Here is a 20,702-nt window from a genome sequence, read left to right as displayed (position 1 = left end):
GGAAGATGAGGTGCTCTTCCTCCAGCCATCGTGTTGCTATGGTCTGGCGATGGAGGAGTCCAAGGACCTGCATGTCCTTGGTGGAGTGGGAGGGGGAGTTGAAGTGTTGAGCTACGGGGTGGTTGGGTTGGTTGGTCCGGGTGTCCCAGAGGTGTTCTCTGAAACGTTCTGCAAGTAGGCAGCCTGTCTCCCCAATATAGAGGAGGCCACACCGGGTGCAGCGGATGCAATAAATGATGTGTGTGGAGGTGCAGGTGAACTTGTGGTGGATATGGAAGGATCCCTTGGGGCCTTGGAGGGAAATAAGGGGGGAGGAGGTGTGGGCGCAAGTTTTGCATTTCTTGCAGTTGCAGGGGAAGATGCCGGGAGTGGAGGGTGTGGACCTGACAAGGGAGTCACGGAGGGAGTGGTCTTTTTGGAACGCTGATAGGGGAGGGGAGGGAAATATATCCCTGGTGGTGGGGTCCGTTTGGAGATGGGATGAACTCAGATTTCTCCAGTTTCCTCATTTACCCTCCCCCCACCTTGTCTCAGTCAAATCCCTCGAACTCAGCACCGCCTTCCTAACCTGAAATCTTCTTCCTGACCTCTCCGCCCCCCACCCCCACTCTGGCATATCACCGTCACCTTGACCTCCTTCCACCTATCGCATTTCCAATGCCCCTCCCCCAAGTCCCTCCTCCCTACGTTTTATCTTAGCCTGCTGGACATACTTTCCTCATTCCTAAAGAAGGGCTCATGCCTGAAACATCGATTCTCCTGCGCTTTTCCAGCAACACATTATCAGCTCGACATTAAATAGCTGCATTACAAACACTCTAAAATCAACAATGGGGGAATTTATCATTATTTCCTCCTGTCTTCAAAAGATCAATGCACATGCACTCCAAGACTCTCTTTCTCATCATAAGTTTTAGAATAATGCCATTAAATCTATATTACCTCTCTACATTCCTTCTGCTAAAGTGTATCATCTCACAGCTTCCTGTATTAAATTCTATCTGACACCTGTTTTGTTCGTCCATGTCTTGCTGTAGTTGTTTAGAGAGAAAAAACTGCAGATGCTGGAATCCAAAATAGAAAGGCAGGAGGCTGGAAGAAGACAGCAAGCCAGGCAGCATCAGGAGTTGCAGAAGTTGACATTTTGGGTGTAACCCTTCCTCAGGACTAAAGTTGACTTCTGCACCACCTGATGCGGTCTGGCTTGCTGTGTTCTTCCATCCTCCTGACTGTCTACTGTGCTGCAGTTGTTTGGCATCCCAACTCTTTGTCCCTCATCCAAATTTGCAATCACTGTCAAATTTTGAAGTTTCACCTCTATTCCAATGTCCAAGAATAAATGCATTTGTTTATTATTCTAGCACTGATTCCTGGAAATATCACAACTACCATCCAACTGTCTGAAAAACCTCAAATCAATATTGCTGTCTTCAAGCCAACTTTTATTCAGGCTGACGAAGATCCTCTTAACCGATGAACCACAATCTTATTGACCAATCGTTTTGCATGTTATCTTGTCAAATGCTGTCTTAAAATTGACATGAACTACATTGACTGGCCTTGTTTTATCAAAACCCTATGTTACAAAAGGATTGAATTTGATAACTCAAATGAAATGTGCCTTTTATAATCCATGCTAGCTCTCCTTAATTAACTCAAATTTGTCGAAGTTGACTGCTAATATTTCCCCTCCTTAATATTTTGAAAACCTAACCCACCACTGATCTTAAGCTAAAATAAAAATAGAAATTGGTGAGCAAGCTCAGCAGGTCTAGCAGCATCTGCGGAGGATGAAATTAATATTTTAAGTCCACTATGACTTTAACAGAGCACATTTCAGATATCCAGCATCCACAGTATTAACTGATAGGCCTTGAGTCACCAAACCACGCTCATAAGTGTGTCAAATCTGCAACTCTCCACAGCTGGTAGCTGTATCACTACAAAGGGTTGTCATTTCTGCCCAACTGTGTGACACATCATGCATCCTGGCACTGGTGTGAGTCGCTTTAAGTTCTTCCTTGATCTATGTCCTCACTTTGTTAATAGACTTCCTCCTCAATCCCTAATATTCATCTTACACAATATGCAGGCTACAAAGCAAAGTTGAGTAGAATTGCTGACAAAGGGCATCCCTCCCAGATGAACTCAATTATTCTATGCCCATTTTGAACAGAATATCAGTGAAATGATGTCACCTACTCCAACAGCCTCAGGTACACCTGTACCCACAGTCACCACCACAGACATCAGATCAGCTTTCCTGAGTGTGAACCTATGGAAAGCAGCTGTCCCAGATGGAGTTCTCGGCTGTGCACTCAACTTTTATACGGACCAGCTGGCAGGAGTATTTGCAGGCATCTTGAACCTCTCCCTACTACGATATGAGGTTCCCACCTGCTTCAAGAAGACCACTATCATCCTGGTGCCAAAATCAAACCAGGCAATGTGCATTAATGACTACTATCCAGGGACTCTGACATCCTTCATTAAGTGCTTCAAGAGGTTAGTACTGGCACATATCAACTCAGGGCTCCCAGATTGCCTATACCTACTACAATTCTCTTACTATCACAACAGGTCCACAGCAGATGCCTACACTCATCCCTGGAACATCTGGATAACAAGGACACCTATGTCAGACTCTTATTTATTGACTATCTCCACTTTCAACACCACAATTCCAACAAAACCCATCTCCAAATCAACTGGATCCTTGATTTCTGATCCACAGACTGCAACCAGTAAGGATAGGCGACAACAACTCCTCCAAGGGCAGTAGTGGGAATCTGTGTGTGGAGTCTGAGAAGCTAGGAGAGGCGCTAAATGAATATTTTTCATCAGTATGCACACTGGAAAAAGACACTGTTGTCGAAAAGAATACTAAGATACAGGCTACTAGACTGGATGGGATCGAGGTTCATATGGAAGAGGTGTTAGCAATTCTAGGAAGTGTGAAAATAGATAAGTCCCATGGGCTGGATGGGATTTATCCTAGGATTCTCTGGGAAGCCAGGGAGCAGCTTGCCGAGCCTTTGACTTTGAACTTTATGTTGTCATTGTCAACAGGAATAGTGCCAAAAGAGTGGAGACGAGCAAATGTTGTCTCCGTGTTCAAGAAGGGTAGTAGAGACAACCTTGGTAATTATAGGCCAGTGAGCATTACTTCAGTTGTTGGTAAAGTGTTGGCAAAGGTTATAAGAGATAGGATTTATAATCATCTAGAAAGGAATTATTTGATTAGGGACAGTCAGCACGGTTTTGTGAAGGGTAGTTCATGCCTCAGAAACCTTATTGAATTCTTTCAGAAGATGACCAGGCAGGTGGATGAGGGTAAAGCAGTTGATGTGGTGTCTATGGATTTCAGTAAAACGTTTGAGAATGTTCCCCGTAGTAGGCTATTGCTGAAAATACAGAAGCATGGGATTGAAGATGATTTAGCAGTTTGGATAGAGATTGGTTAGTTGAAAGAAGACAGAGGGTGGTGGTTGATGGGAAATGTTCATCCTGGGGTTCAGTTAGTTACTAGTGGTGCACCACAAGGGTCGGTGTTGGGTCCACTGCTGTTTGTCATTTTTATACATGACCTAGATGAGGGCGTAGAAGGTTAGGTCAGTAAATTTGGGGATGATTCTAAAGTTGGTGGAGTTATGGCCAAAGGATGTTGCAGGTTACAGTGGGACATAGATCAGCTGCAGATATGGGCAGAGGGGTGGCAAATGGAGCTTAATGTAAAAAAGTGTGAGGCGATTCACTTTTAAAGGAGTAACAGTTATACAGACTCCTGGGCTAATGGTAAGATTCTTGGTAGTGTGGATGAGCAGACAGATCTCGGTGTACATGTGCATAGATCCCTGAAAGTTGCCACCCAGGTTGATAGGGTTGTTAAGAAGGCGAGCAGTGTGCTAGCTTTTATTGGTAGAGGGATTGAGTTTCAGAGCCATGAGGTCATGTTGCAGTTGTACAAACTCTGATGTGGCTGCACTTGGAGTATTGTGTACAGTTCTGGTCGTTGCATTATAGGAAGGATGTGGAAGCATTGGAAAAGGTGCAGAGGAGATTTACCAGGATGTTGCCCAGTATGGAGGGAAGGTCTGGTGAGCATAGGCTGAGGGATTTGAGACTGTTTTCATTTGAAAGAAGAAGATTGAGAGGTGGCTTAATACAGACATACAAGATGATCAGAGGGTTAGATACGGTAAACTGTGAGAGCCTTTTTCCTCGGAGGGTGATGGCTAGCATGAAGGAACATAGCTTTAAATTGCACGGAGATAAATATAGGGCAGAGGTCAGAGGTAGTTTCTTTACTCAGTAGTAAAGGCGTGGAACGCCCTGCCTGCATAGTAGCAGACACACCTACTTTAAGAGCATTTAAATGGTGATAAACATAAGGTCCTTAAAGAGTAGGTAAATTGGCTGCTGATTGTTGTGCTAACCTGTGAACCATCGAGAGCTGAAAAGCCTGTACTGCACTGTTATGTTCTATGTAACATTCTGTGTTCTCTGTTCGACAATAATACCTCAACACTGCCCTGCATGGCTGCATACTGAGTCCCATACTGTACACCTTATACATTCATGACTGTGCGACTAAATTCAGCTCTAACTACATTTGCAAATTTGCTGATGACACCACTATCATGGATTGGATCTCAAACAACAACGATACAGAGAAGGAGGAGGAAGTAGACAACTTAGTGGCATGGTGTAAAGACAACAAGCTCTCCCTCAATGTCAGATGGTCATCAACTTTAGGAAGCAAACTGAAGGACACGCCCTTGCCTGTATAAATTGTTCTGAGGTGGAGATGGTCAAGGGCTTTAAGCCAACGATCTATTCTGGTCCATCCTCATTGAAGCCTCTACGTGCTCATTAGGCCAAGAAAATTTGGCATGTCCACAGGGACTCTTACTAATTTTTACAGATCCACTACAGACAGTAACCAATCCAGATGCATCACAGTTTGATATGCTAACAGTTTTGCCCAGGACTGCAGGAACTTATACAGTGTTATGATCACAACCCAGTCCATCACGAAAACCAGCCTTCGTTCCATTGACTCCACCTAGATATCCTGCTGCCTCAGGAAAGCAGACAACGTGATCAAAGACCTTTCTGACCCTGATTATACCATCTTCAATCATCTTCCATTAGGCAAAAATTTGAAAACACATATGAACAGATTTAAGAACAGCTCCTTCCCCACTGTTATTAGACTTACGAATAGATCTTGGATATATTAGCATTGACCTTTTTCTACACCTCCTCTGTAGCTGTAACACTGTTCCATTGTAATGCATGTTTTGTTAATGTGAATTCACTGTAATGCAATTAACAAGTTGGGGACACTGTTTCTAAACTTTTGAAGTGTGCACTCGCTATAACACAATTCCGGCCCCATTAGTTTAAATGCTGCTGCTATTATACGATTTTCTTGTAAAACGGGATTGTATGAGAATGGAATTACCACATTATAGCAGGACATTATGAATTCTGTCCTGTTACTATGATGTACTCATGTCAGGTACGATTTGTCTGGTTAGCACACAATACTTTTCACTGTATCTCTGTACATGTGACAATAACAAATCAAGTCAAATTTTACTCCTTTGAAATCAATATTCTCCTTCCTCTCAAATCCCAGCCTCACAGTCAAAAATTCCTCCCTTCACTCTGTTTTCAGCAGCTCTTCATTGTCAATGATTTCAATCTTCATTTAAATTCTTTTTTTGCCGCCCTCTTTGACATCTCTATCATCCTATTTTAATCAGCATTACCTTCCACAAAATTTGCCCCAGTAACGCTCTGATTTACTGAAGGGCAAGACTTTGTCAGCTCTGAGATTTCTGCCTTCAACAAGTTAATTTCTACTGACCAATTCACATTCTTCAACCTTGTTTCACGGTGTCTGTTTGACAGCATTTCATAAAAATTCTCTGCCCCTGGTGCAAAGAATTCTGAACATCTGGGCCTGATCTTTAGTAATATTCCATATGGCAATTTTGTCTTCTCTGGTGTTTCCCCATCTTGATAATTCGGTGACAATTATGGCACAGTCATTAGTTTGGGCAAAATACTCAGACATGAACTTGCGAAACTAAATAAAATTACTCGCAAACTTCAATTTCTCAAATAGGAATATCACTAAATATTGATCCTTTCATCGAGCCAATGATTCAAATAATGCAATTGAAAAGAGGATACAGCCTTGAACAAAATCTCTAAAGTATTAAGGACACATGCCAGTTTATAAATAACTTCGCTATGAATAACTTCACTATTCATCACTGCAATATATTGATAAACATTTAGAAATTCGTGCTTAAGTAATCAATATTCACAACATAAATTACGTATTAACTCAGTCTGGAATGTAAACTACTGTTTTGAGTTTTATATCAAGTTATTGAAGGTATGTTCTACTGAAAGAATTAAAGATCAGATAAAAAGAATCATTAGAATTTCTTGAAACATTTTAAAGTTTAAAGTTCTGGTCTACAACACTTTGCTTATACATTTGCTCATTGAATGTGGGTGTTACTGGTTGGCATGGATTTATTACCCACCACTAAATAGCGTGTAGAAGGTGGGTGCCGAGTTGACTTCTTAATTCAGTCCACAGTCCCTACATTATTGTTTCAGGATTTTGATTCAGTGGCAGTGAAGGAACAGTGACATAGCTCCAAGTACAAGACTTTTTCTAATCAACCTGTTCAAGGATACTATTGCACATAGAGTCATAGCGATGTGCAGCATGGAAACAAACCCTTCGGTCCAACCCGTCCATGCTGAAAAGATATCCCAACCCAACCTAGTCCCACCTGCCAGCATCCAGCCCATATCTCTCCAAGCCCTTCCTATTCATATACCCATCCAAATGCCTTTTAAATGTTGCAATTGTACCAGCCTCCACCACATCCTCTGGCAGCTCATTCTATACATGTACCACCCTCTGCATGAGAAAGTTGCTCCTTAGGTCTCTTTTATATCTTTCCCCTTTCACAATAAACCTATGCCCTCTAGTTCTGGACTCCCCCATCCCAGGGAAAATACTGTGTCTATTTATCCTATCCATGCTCCTCACAATTTTGTAAACCTCCATAAGGTCACCCGTCAACCTCCGACGCTCCGGGGAAAACAGCCCCAGCCTGTTCAGCCTCTCCCTGTAGCTCAATTGCTCCAACCCTGGCAATATCCTTGTAAATCTTTTCTGAACCCTTTCAAGTTTCACAACATCTTTCTGATAGGAAGGAGAACAGAATTGCACGCAATATTCCAGCAGAGGCCTAACCAATATCCTGTACAGCCATAACATGACCTCCCAACTCCTGTACTCAATACTCTGACCAATTAAAAAAAAGCATACCAAATGCCTTCTTCACTATCCTATCTACCTGTGACCCCACTTTCAAGAAGCTATGAACTTGCGCTCCAAGATCTCTTCGTTCAGCAAAGACTCTCTGGGACCTTACCATTAAGTGTATTAGTCCTGCTAAGATTTGCTTTCCCAAAATGCAGCACCTCACATTTATCTGAATTAAACTCCATCTGCCACTTCTCGGCCCTTCTTCGCTGTCCACTACACCTCCAATTTTGGGGTCATCTGCAAACTTACTAACGATACCACTTATGCTTACATCCAAATCATTTATATAAATGATAAAAAGGAGGGGACCCAGTACCGATCCTTTTGGCACCTCACTGGTCACAGGCCTCCAGTCTGAAAAACAATCCTCCATCACCATTTGAAGGTCTTCTACCTTCAAGCTAGTTCTGTATCCAAAAGACTAGTTCTCCCTGTATTCCATGAGATCTAACCTTGCTAACCAGTCTCCATGGGAAACCTTGTCAAATGCCTTACTGAAGTCCATATAGATCACATCTACCGCTCTGCCCTCATCAATCCTCTTTGTTACTTCTTCAAAAAACTCAATCAAGTTTGTGAGACATGATTTCCCACGCACAAAGCCATGTTAACTATCCCTAATCAGTCCTTGCCCTCCAAATATATGTACATCCTGTCCCTCAGGATTCCCTCCAACAGCTTGCCCACCACTGACGTCAGGCGCACTGGTCTATAGTTCCCTGGCTTGTCTTTACCGCCCTTCTTAAACAGTGGCACCACGTTAGCCAACCTCCAGTCTTCCGGCACCTCACCTGTGACTATCAATGATACAAATATCTCAGCAAGAGGCCCAGCAATCACTTCTCTAGCTTCCCACAGAGTTTTCATGTGTACCTGATCAGGTCCTGGGGATTTATCCACCTTTATGCATTTCAAGACATCCAGCACTTCCTCCTCTATAATATGGACATTTTGCAAGGTGTCACCATCTATTTCCCTGCAGTCTATATCTTCCATATCTTTTTCCACAGTAAATACTGATGCAAAATACTCATTGAGTATCTCCTCCATTTTCTGCGGCTCCACACAAAGGCCACCTTGCTGATCTTCTAGGGGCCCTATTCTCTCCCTAGTTGCCCTTTTGTCCTTAATGTATTTGTAAAAACCCTTTGAATTCTCCTTAATTTTATTTGCCAAAGCTATTTCATGTCCCCTTTTTGCCCTCCTGATTTCCCTCATAAGTATACACCTACTTTCTTTATACTCTAAGGATTCACTCGATCTATCCTGTCTATACTTTACATATGCTTCCTTCTGTTTCTTAACTAAACCCTCAATTTCTTTAGTCATCCAGCACTCTCTATACCTACCAGCCTTTCCTTTCACCCTGACAGGAATATACTTTCTCTGGATTTTCGTTATCTCGTTTCTGAAGACTTCCCATTTTCCAGCCGTCCCTTTACCTATGAAAATCTGCCCCCAATCAGCCTTTGAAAGTTCTTGCCTAACCCCGTCAAAATTGGCCTTTCTCCAATTTGGAACTTCAACTTTTAGATCTGGTCTATCCTTTTCCATCACTATTTTAAATATAATGGAATTATGGTCACTGGCCCCAAAGTGCTCCCCCACTGATACTTCAGTCACCTGTCCTGCCTTATTTCCCAAGAGTAGGTCAAGTTTTGCATCTTCTCTAGTAGGTACATCCACATGCTGAATCAGAAAATTTTCTTGTCCGCACTTGACAAATTCCTTTCCATCTAAACACTTAACACTATGGTAGTCCCAGTCTATGTTTGGAAAGTTAAACTCCCCTACCATAACTACCCTATTATTCTTACAGATAGCTGACATCCCCTTACAAGTTTGTTTCTCAATTTCCCTCTGACTATTAGGGAGTCTATAATACAATCCCAATAAGGTGATCATCCCTTTCTTATTCCTCAGTTCCACCTAAATAACTTCCCTGGACATATTTCCGGGAATATCCACCCTCAGCACAGCTGTAATGCTATGCTTATCAAAAATGCCACTCCCCCTCCTCTCTTGCCTCCCTTTCTATCCTTCCTGTAGCATTTGTATCCTGGAACATTAAGCTGCCAGTCCTGTCCATCCCTGAGCCATGTTTCTGTAATTGCTGTAGTATCCCAGTCCCATGTTCCTAACCATGCCCTGAGTTCATCCGCCTTCCACGTTAGGCCCCTTGCATTGAAATAAATGCAGTTTAATTTATTAGTCCTACCTTGTCCCTGCCTGCCCTAACTGTTTGATTCACTTCTGTTCTCAACTGTACCAGTCTCAGATTGATTTCTTTCCTCACTATCTCCCAGGGTCCCACCCACACCCCCCTCTCTTCCCCCTCCCACTCCCCCCCTACCTAACTGGTTTAAATCCTCCTGAGCAGCTCTAGCAAATTCCCCTGCCAGTATATTAGTCCCCTTCCAATTTAGGTGCAAATCGTTCTTCTTGTACAGGTCACTTCTACCCCAAAAGAGATTCCAATGATCCAAAAATGTGAATCCTTCTCCCATACACCAGCTCCTCAGTCATGCATTCATCTGCTCTATCCTCCTATTCCTGCCCTCACTAGCTTGTAGCACAGGGAGTAATCCAGATATTACTACCCTTGAGGACCTCATTTTTAAATTCCTGCCTAACTCTAATCTCCCTTCAGAATCTCAACCTTTTCCCTTCCTATGTCGTTGGTTCCAATGTGGACAATGACCTCTTGCTGGCCCCTCTCCCCTGTGAAAACATTCTGCACCCTCTCTGAGGCATCCTTGATCCTGGCACTAGGAAAGCAACACACTATTCTGCTTTTTCGCGGCTGGCCACAGAAATGTCTGTCTGTGCCTTGGACTGGTGAGTCCCCTAACACAATTGATCTCTTGGAACCTGACGTACCCCTCGTTGCATTAGAGCCAGTCTCAATACCAGAAACTTGGCTGTTTGTGCTACGTTCCCCTGAGAATCCATCACCCCCTATATTTTCCAAAACAGCATACCTGTTTGAAATGGGTATAGCCACAGAAGGCTCCTGCACTAGCTGCCTACCTCTCTTACCCTTCCTGGAGTTAACCCATCTATGTGACTGTATCTGAGACTTTCCCCCCTTCCTATAACTGCCATCCATCACATACTGTTGCTGTTGCAAATTCAGCATCACTTCCAACTGTCTCTCCAACCAATCCATTCGATCTGATAAGATTTGGAACCAACAGCATTTATTGCAGATATAATCTGCAGTAACCCTTAAACTCTCTTTGAACTCCCACATTTGACAAGAAGCGCACAGCACTCTACTAAAGGCCATTTTTACTCCTTCACAATTTATAGACCCAGAAAATAACACCGTGTTATTCCTCTACAAACACTGCCCCAGGTTAAATTATTAGTTATGGCTTATATTTTAAGTTTAATCAAGAGCCATATCTCAAAAAACATATAATCAAGAAAGAACCCACTCTACTCATTACTGCAGACTTTCTGTAGGTCACTCTTAAAAACAATACACTTATCTGATTCTGTGCTGTGAACCTCACCCAAACAGTTCTCCAAGATCAGTTGTGAATTTCACTGTTTGTTAATTTTCCCAGACGTACTCCGATGTCCAGCGATACAGGAATTCAAACAGCAAAAGGCAGTAACTGTGCAGGTTCACTGCTGTGTCAGTTTCTCTCTCTCTCCTGCATTTACCTCACCATGTGCTTCCTTTGTTTGTTCTTCTCCCTTTTAAAACTGCAGTTGTTTTTACTTTTTTCCCCCAAAGTTCCAAAACAATGCAACAGCATATAAAACATGCTGCTCCTGAAATTTGAGCAAATCGCCTCTAACACCTAAAATACCTCAATAAAGGAGTGGCTGTTACAGCTTTCAAGTTTTCCCGTCCTCCATCTTGGATTACCCAGACTCCATCTCTGAAACAGTTGGAATGGGAATGTACAGGTGGCAGGACTCCCAGGCATCTGCTGCCCATGACCTTGTTATTAGTTCATTTATCTGGCCTATGGGCATCAGTGGCTTGTCCAGCATTTATTGCCTGTTCTTCCTTTCTCTTGAGAAGGTGGCAATGAGCTGCCTTCTTGAGCTGCTATAGTTCATTTGTTGTAAGTACACCCATAATGCTGTTAGGGAAGGGAGTTCTAAGATTTTTAATTCAGTGACAGTGAAGGAACAACAATATATTTCCAAGTAAAGGTGATAAGTGGCTTGAAGGGGAACTTGCACAGGATGTACTTTCTGCCTTTGTCCATCTAAAGGGAAATTGTTATGGTTTGGTAGATGCTAAGGAGCCTTAGTAAATTTCTGCAGTACATTTTATAGATGTTATACATGCTGTTACAATGTGAAGTGAATGAATGTTTATGAATGTGATGCCAATAAAGGGTTTTTTGTTCCTGGATGGTGTCAAGCTTCGAGTGTTTTTGGAGCTGCATCCATCCAAACAAGTGGGGAGTATTCCATCACATTCCTGATTTGTGCCTTGTAGATAGTGGACAGGCTTTGGGAAATCAGGAAGTGAATTACTTGCTACAGGACTCCTAGATGTGCTCTTGTAGTCACTCTATTTATGTGGAGAATCTAATTGAGATTCTGATCAATCTAAACTCACAGGATGTTGATAGTGCCATGAATGTTTCTTGCCACTTGTCATGCCAAACCTGGACATTCTTCAGGATTTGCTACATTTGGAAATGGACTGCATCAATGGGAGTTGTTGTTAATGGTGCTGAACATTATGTGGTTGTAGAATCCCTACAATATAGAAGCAGGTCATTCAGCCCATTGAGTTAACACTGTCCTTGCAAAGAGCATCCCAGTCAGACCCAGACCATGCTCCCCCAACCACCCTATCCCTGTAACTGCGTTTCCCATGATTAATTCACCTAGCTTTCAAATCCCTGGACACTATTTAGCATGGCCAATCCACCTAGCCTGCACAACTTTGCACTGTGCGAGGAAACCGGAGCACCTGAAGGAATCCCACACAGACACAGGGAGAATGTGCAAATGCCACATAGACAGTCGCCCAAAGAATCAAACCCTGGCATGGTGAGACAGCAGTGCTAACCACTGAGCGACTGTGCCACATCAAATCCCTTATGCAAATCCATGTACAGCAATCAGAAAGTAGTCATCAGTGAACATCATCACTTCTGATCTTATGATGGAGCAGCTAAAGATGGTTGGGCCAAGGACACTCCCCAGAGGAATTAATGCAAAGTGCCCTGGAGCTGAGATGACTAACCCCCAACAACCACAACTATTTTCCATTTTACCAAGTATGACTCCAACCAGTTTGTTGGGGGCCCTTGATGCCACACTTGGTTAAATGCAGCCTTTATCAGGGCAATTTCTCTCAACTCCCCTGCGGAATTCAGCTCTTTGTCCAGGTTTGAACCAAGGCTATAATGAGGTCAGGGGCTAAGTGGCCCTGGCAGAACCCAAACTGGGCGTCACTGAGCAGGTTATTGCTGAGCAGATGCTGCTTGACAGCCCTGTTGGTGACACCTTCCATCACTTTATTGATGATGGAGGATAGATGAAGGGGATGGTAATTGATTGGCTTGGATATGTTCTGCTTTTTATGCACAGAATATATCTGTGCAGTTTTCCACATTGTCAGGTAGTTGCCAGTGATGCATTGTGATGTAAAGCATATAGAGCAGTAGCAAAATCTGTGCAACAAACTCCCATCAAAGCAGCCTCAGTACCTGATGCACTTGTGGTGAGGTACAAACAGTGCTGCATATTCCTGTGTCACATCGACAGACCAAGTAATGGATTTATCATCTTAAACTCAGCAAATGAAACTACTGCTTGGTTTTAGAGTTATAGAGATCTACCACACAGGAAAAAGGTCCATCAGCCCACTGAGTCTGCACCACCAAACAACCACCAAGCTACTCTAAAAGCAGAAACTGCTGCAGTGCTGAAGAACAACCATGAGTGGAATCAAAATGTTAACTCTGTACTCTCTTTACACATGCTGCCAGACCTTCTGAGTGTCTCCAGCAACTTCTGTTTTTGTTTGCTTGAAATCCAGCATCTCCAGTTCTTTTTTCTTACTCACTTAACTATTCTAATCCCACTTTCCATCACTTGGCCCGTAGATTTGTATGTCCTGACATTGCAAGTGCACATCTAAATACTTCTTAAATGTTATGAGGGTTTCTGCCCTACCACCCTTACATGAAATGAGTTCCAGATTCCAGACATCCTCTGGGTTAAAAAACTTCACTCACATCCCCCCTAAATCTCCTGTCCCTTAGCTTAAATCTATGCTTCCAGTCATTTACCCCCCACCAAGGGGGGATGTTTCTCTGTCTATGCATCTCAGTCCTGGCCCTCACTTAATACTCTCTGCTCCAAGGAAAACAACCCAAAATCCAGAGATGTGCAGGTTGGGTGGATTGGCCATGCTAAATTACCCAATAGCATCCAGGGATGTGCAAGCTAGATGGATTAACCATTGGAAATGCAGGGTTACACAGATGGGGAGGGATGGGATGCCCTTCGGAGGGTCAGTGTAGACTTAATGGGCCAAACAGCCTGCTTCCACATGATGGGGATTCTATAAACCCCAGTTTATCCGATCCCCCTTCATGATTAAAATTCTAAATCTCCGTATCTTCTTCAGCGCTATCACATTCTTCCTATAATATGGATTCTAGAACCCCACACAACATTGTAAGTGTGGTCTAACCAGTGTTTTATATAGTTCCAGCATCATCTCCTTGCTCTTAGACTCTATGCTTCAGCTAATAAAGACAAATATCCCATACACCTTTTTAATCACTTTATCTACCTGTCCCACTACCTCTCAAAGGACCAGTGGACATGCACACCAAGATCCATCAGATCGTCAAAGCTTCCCAGGGTCCCAGGGTCATGTTTTGGGGATTGTATTTGCTAACTAAATAATAAAATGGAAAACTAGCTCTTCTGGACAGTCCCAAGTGGCAGAAACAGAAATCACTGGCGAAACTCAGCAGATTTAGCAGCATCTGATAAACAGTCATTAGACTTGAAACATTAACTCTACATTCTTCCCATAGATGCTGCCAGACCTGCTGAATTTCACCAGTAATTTTTGATTTTGTTTCAGATCTCCAACATCTGCAGTTCTTTGTTTTATTTTAAAGCCTGGTTACCTGTGTTTCGTTGTCGGCTGTTCCTGAGTGATAATTCTGTAGACACATTGACCATCAGGGAGCCTGAAGCCAATTTGAACTTGAAAGGGAAGAGCTGTCTTCTCTTGAATTTCTGAAGAGGAAAGATAATTGAAATCCTGTAAATTCTAACATATCAGAAACATCTCATTGGCTTTTGTGTGTTGTTTTTACTTCAATTAAAATTCAGACATTAGTTGTTAATCAAATGAACTTAGATCAAACTGAGTTTAGTGGTTCAATTTGCTGCAAACTGTTTATGGCTAAATGGTAAGATTTATTACTTCTGAATGAGTTCAGTGTTTTATCATTGCACCTTAGTCATTTCACAGAAGTGTTACATGCCAGAGGATCTTCTTATATAGTATTGTTTGGCTGAATGCTGCTTGCAAAAGTAACAACAAATTTTTTTGGAGGGTTTTCCATTGCAAGCTCGACCAAGATTTCTTGCCACCTCATACCAAACACATCTCATTATCAACTTGCCTGACCTCATGGTGTCCCACACATTCAATGCTAGAGCCATCTTATCATGCACCATCCCCAAAACAACCTACCACTCACCAGGTATCCACCAACAGGCCAGCATCCCTGACACTCAGATGAGCACCCACATTCCAGACCTGTCCTTCTTGTTCATGGGAGAAGAGGAAGATGGTGCCACAATGTGGGCGGCACGGTGGCACACTGTTTAGCACTGCTGCCTCGCAGCGCCAGAGACCCGGGTTCAATTCCCGCCTCAGGCGACTGACTGTGTGGAGTTTGCACGTTCTCCCCGTGTCTGCGTGGGTTTCCTCCGGGTGCTCCGGTTTCCTCCCACAGTCCAAAGATGTGCAGGTCAGGTGAATTGGCCAGGCTAAATTGCCCGTAGTGTTAGGTAAGGGGTAAATGTAGGGGTATGGGTGGGTTACGCTTCGGCGGGGCGGTGTGGACTTGTTGGGCTGAAGGGCCTGTTTCCACACTGTAAGTAATCTAATCTAATCTAATTCTCTGACAGGGACCTGGAGATGCTGGGGGATGTGATGTTGCAAATGAGGAGTGCCCTCTTCCCAGAGAACTGGCAGAGGAAGCCATGACACTAGATCCTAGTCTAATCTGAGTTCACCACTCAGACCCGTGCGATCTCAATTGTGCCAAGGAATGGCCAGCAGAGGTACAAGGTCAATGACCAGGGTGAGTGCCACTATTTTCTGCCAGGGTAAGTGCCACCATTTTCCCTGATCAGATGGACTACACCCCAGAGTTCCTAAGGTGACAGTTGAGAAGATTACAAAGGCATTGGTGGTGATCATTCAGGAATCTGGATAGTGTAGAACAGGAGAACATGTTTCCATAAGTAGGAGATTCTGGGACTCGAGGGCACAACCTCAGTGAAAAGGACAAGCCAGTAGAACTGAGGCAATGAAGAATTTCTTCAGCCAGAGAATGGTGAATCTGTGGAAATCATTGTGGTAGAGGGCTGTGGAGGCTAAGTCATTGAATGTCCTAGATAAGTTCTTGATTGGTAAGGAGATCAAGCGTCACAGGATACAAGACAATGGGGTTGAGAAACACATCAGCCATGATCGAATGGCAAAACAGATTTGATGGCTGAATGGCCTTTTTCTACTCCAATATCTTATAGTCTTATGCCTCACTTCATATCTCTACCAGATGAATCAAGGATCAATGTCTGTGTTGAGAGGCTGCTGCAGCATCTCAAAGTAAGAGGAACAAGGTGTATCGAGGAATATCAGTCCCTCCTGAAACCAATGGCCAATCATTCTTCAACATTCCTGTTCTTTCCCTGGTTGCTATGTCCAAAAGGTGTTGCTTTGAAAGAGATGTGTAGCAAACACAGCAAGCCAATATATCAGAAGGCCAGGTATTTGGGATCTACAGGTCCAATGCGTGGCTGTGTGTAATATCGTTCACTTTAAAAAGGCCTCGCTTGCCCTGCCCATTCTGAGTATGGTCACAGCCATTTACTTCCCATGCTTTCAATTTCCAACATCTCACCAATGAATTTTTTAAGTTGACTATTGTCATTTGGGATTATGGTCAGCATGGACTGGTTGGGCTGAAGAGTCTATTTCCCTGCTGTGACTCTTTGTTGATGAGCAAAGCTGCTTTGCCCAATGTCACCTGCACTCTGTTGAAACCCTTCAGCTGTTACGGTCACATTTTTAATTTTAAAAAATCAGAGCTTGAAAAGCAATTTGGTTACCAAGACTTACATTGTGATGCTGAGAATGTTAACACCCCATAACATGGGGATCCCCATCTTACTGCAGTCTTTGCTGAGATGTCAAATGTGATTGATTCATCTGCTTTTCTATAAGATGCAGCAGTCACTAGATGACGGCATTCCCAGGAATCGGACTGATATTCTTTATTCATTTTTTATTTCTTTTTATTCATTTGTGAAACTTGGGCATCACTGGCTGGCCAGCACTGATAAACCATCCTTATTTGCCCTTGAGAAGGTGGGTGAGCTGCCTTCTTGAATCACTGCAGTCCACTTGCTGTGGGTTGACCCACAATGCCGGTAGGGAGGGAATTCCAGGATTTTGACCCAACGTCTGTGAAGGAACGGTGGAATATTTCCAAGTCAGGGTGGTGAGTAGCTTGGAGGGAAACTTGAAAATGATGGTGTTCCCAAGTACCTGCTGCCCGTGTCCTTCTAGATGGAAGTGGTCATGGGCTTGGAAGATGCTGTCTAAGGATCTTTGGTGAATTTCTGCAGTGCATCTTGTAGATAGGACATGCTGCTACTGAGCACCAGTGGTGGAGGGATTGAATATTTGTTGGTGTGGTGTCAATCAAGTGGGTTGCTTTGTCCTGGATGGTATCAAGCTTCTTAAGCATGGTTAGAGTTGCACCCATCCAGGCAAGTAGGGAGTATTCCATCACACTCCTTGACTTGTGCCTTGTAGATGGCGGATAGATTTTGAGGTGTCAGGAGATGAACAGAAATGTTCTTTGCTTGCCTGATGCTGCCTGTTCTATTAAACTTGAGAACTGTCTTTAACTGCACAGGCAAAGAGACAAGGAAAGAACATTGCAGGCAAATGACCATGGATACTGGTCATCATGCAGTAGGTAATATGGCTGTCCTGTTGTCACATAATAAAGCTACTCTGTTTACATGCATCTCCTCCTAACATCCTCATATCGTTGACATTACTTATATATTCCACAGGAGCAAGTAATATCTTATGTGATGTATCCTGCTTAATCAATGCTGCTTCCTGTTAGTTCAGGCTCAGAAAGGTGTGTAAATGTCTTGGTTTGTGCCCTGAAATAATATAAATAGGTGGTCTTGTCTAGAAATGTTCAAAGGTGTTGGCTCAGTCTCTGAAAGATTTGAAAATATGTGCTTTTGAGTTCTGAAAGTGCATACATTGATAGTTTAATTCTGAAAGAAACAAACTTATCCAAAAACACATCTTGGCACAGTAACTACTCTACAAGAAATGTCAGAGTTGTGAAAGCAGCCCTGTCATAAAACAAGCCAGTCTTCCTTCCATTGATTCTGTCTACATTCCTGCTGCCTTGGGAAAGCAGCCAATATAATCAAAGACTCCTCCCACCCCAGTTATATACTTTTTCACCCTCTTCCAGTCAGGCAGAAGAAAGAAAAATTTGAAAACATGCACCAACAGATCCAAGAACAGCTTCTTCTTTGCAGTTATCAGAATTTTGAATGGACCTCTCAAATACTGAAGTTGATTTTTCTCTCTAGCTGCAACACTATACTCTGCATTTTGTTCTATTCTCCTGGTGTACCTACCCAAATATGATTTGCTTGGAAAGCACACAAGACGATAAGAAAGGTGATAAGGACAAGCCAGGGAACTATAGACCGGTGAGCCTGACCTCGGTGGTGGGCAAGTTATTGGACGGAATCCTGAGGGACAGGATGTACATGTATTTGGAAAGGCAAGGACTGATTAGGGATAGTCAACATGGTTTTGTGCGTGGGAAATCATGTCTCACAAACTTGATTGAGTTTTTTTGAAGTAACAAAGAAGATTGACGCGGGCAGAGCGACAGATGTGATCTATATGGACTTCAGTAAGGCGTTCGACAAGGTTCCCCAGGGGAGACTGATTAGCAAGGTTAGATCTCATGGAATACAGGGAGAACTAGCCATTTGGATACAGAAATAGCTCAAAGGTAGAAGACAGAGGGTGGTGGTGGAGGGTTGTTTTTCAGACTGGAAGCCTGTGACCAGTGGAGTGCCACAAGGATTGCTGCTGGATCCACTACTTTTTGTCATTTATATAAATGATTTGGCTGTGAGCATAACAGATATAGCTAGTAAGTTTGCTGGTGACATCAAAATTGGAGGTGTAGTGGACAGCGAAGAAGGTTACCTCAGATTACAACGGGATCTGGACCAGATGGGCCAAGGGGCTGAGAAGTGGCAGATGGAGTTTAATTCAGGTAAATGCAAGGTGCTGCATTTTGGGAAAGCAAATCTTAGCAAGACTTCTATACTTAATGGTAATGTCCTAGGGAGTGTTGCTGAACAAAGAGACCTTGGAGTGCAGTTTCATAGCTCCTTGAAAGTGGAGTTGCAGGTAGATAAGATAGTGAAGAAGGCGTTTGATATATTTTCCTTTATTGGTCAGAGTATTGAGTACAGGAGTTGGGAGGTCATGTTGTGGTTATACAGGACATTGGTTAGGCCACTGTTGGAATATTGCATGCAAATCTGGTCTCCTTCCTATCAGAAAGATGTTGTGAAACTTGAAAGGGTTCAGAGAAGATTTACAAGGATGTTGCCAGGGTTGGAGGATTTGAGCTAAAGGGAGAGGTTCAATAGGCTAGGGCTGTTTTCCCTGGAGCATTGGATGTTGAGGGGTGATCTTATAGAGGTTTATAAAATCATGAGGGGACATGGATAGGATAAATAGACAAAGTCTTTTCCCTGGGCTGGGGAGTCCAGAACTAGAGGGCATAGGTTTCGGGTGAGAGGTGAAAGATATGAAAGAGACCTAAGGGGCAACCTTTTCACTCAGAGGGTGGTATGTGTATGGAATGAGCTGCCAGAGGAAATGGTGGAGGCTAGTACAATTGCAACATTTAAAAGGCACCTGGGTGGGTATATGAATAGGAAGGGTTTGGAGAGATGTTGGCCAGGTGCTGACAGGTGGGACTAGATTGGTTTATCTGGTTGGCATGGACAAGTTGCACCAAAGGGTCTGTTTTCGTGCTATATGTCTCTAGACTCTATTATACTTTTCATTGTATCATGGTACATGTGACAATAATAAAGCAAATCAAAAAGCTTCAGACACCATAGACAGCATCTGTCACAGACACGAAATTATCCTCATCCTTCTCAGCTGCTTGACCTCTTCAGCCAGGCTTGCAGGGACAGGAAGATATCAGACATGAAGCATAAAGACATAGTGTCTGCAATGAAACAAACCTGGTTGGTTTTCACACTAATGATACTAATTGGTGGCGCAATGAAGGTGATAAATTCGAGAGTGAGGATACTTCGTCCCGTTTCATTGCAGCAACAACGTTGCAATCCATCACATCTAATCATCACACTGATGAAAGTGGAATACCGGGTACTCTGCAGAGCACACTGCAATTCTTGTTAGACACAATGCTGATGGCTCGAAATATCCCTTGAACAGCCAATTAACTGATACTCACGCTCAAGCTTTGAATCTTTTATTCCAAATTCAAAGGTGATCTCCATGTCTCTAACCACGTTTCCAATGTGTTTCACACTTTTACTGCTCATGTCATCCTCATATTTAAAGTACCTTCACAGGACAGAATAGTTAGGGTCAGGAATGGCATCAATTATAAATGAGAAATTAAGAAATAAGATCTTTCCCACTCAGTCCGATTCCTGGTCTGGGTCTCCCCCACTCAGTCCGACTCCTGTACTGGGCTGTTTACAGTGGTGTCAACCCTTCACAGATTCTTAGGTGGTCAGAAAGCATTTTATAATGTTGCCTTTGATTTTCCTTTGAATGAAATGGCTTCAGACGGGGCACAGAGGTATCAGAAGAACCAAGGGTAGCATCTAGCACACCACAATATAGACAGTCCTCAGCCTGAATGTGTTGTGATCAGGACATACATGAGGCCAGAGACACAGGTACAGCGGGAGCAGCTGGGGTAGGGATGGCCACAAAACCAGCGCCTGTGGGAATGATGCCTTGAAATTAAGCATATCC

The 20,702-nt window shown here is 43.2% G+C and overlaps 1 protein-coding gene across 5 annotated transcripts in view; it reads right to left on the bottom strand.

Moving 5' to 3' along the window:
* LOC140489444 (circularly permutated Ras protein 1-like) overlaps positions 1-20,702 on the bottom strand; it is a 111,522-nt gene that overhangs the window by 30,588 nt on the left and 60,232 nt on the right. For all 5 annotated transcript variants that reach the window (XR_011963130.1, XM_072589008.1, XM_072589009.1 and 2 more), the window contains 2 exons: positions 20,170-20,282; positions 14,497-14,608 (listed from right to left, as the gene is read on the bottom strand). Coding sequence is in view for 4 of the 5 variants with exons in the window: in XM_072589008.1 (XP_072445109.1) it covers positions 14,497-14,608; positions 20,170-20,282 (225 nt within the window). In the remaining variant the exon portion in view is untranslated. The remainder of the gene's footprint in view (positions 1-14,496; positions 14,609-20,169; positions 20,283-20,702) is intronic.

The sequence above is a fragment of the Chiloscyllium punctatum genome, chromosome 18, assembly GCF_047496795.1.
Source record: "Chiloscyllium punctatum isolate Juve2018m chromosome 18, sChiPun1.3, whole genome shotgun sequence".
In the NCBI taxonomy this organism is placed as follows: Eukaryota; Metazoa; Chordata; class Chondrichthyes; order Orectolobiformes; family Hemiscylliidae; genus Chiloscyllium; species Chiloscyllium punctatum.
This window is presented reverse-complemented; position numbering and strand designations above follow the sequence as displayed.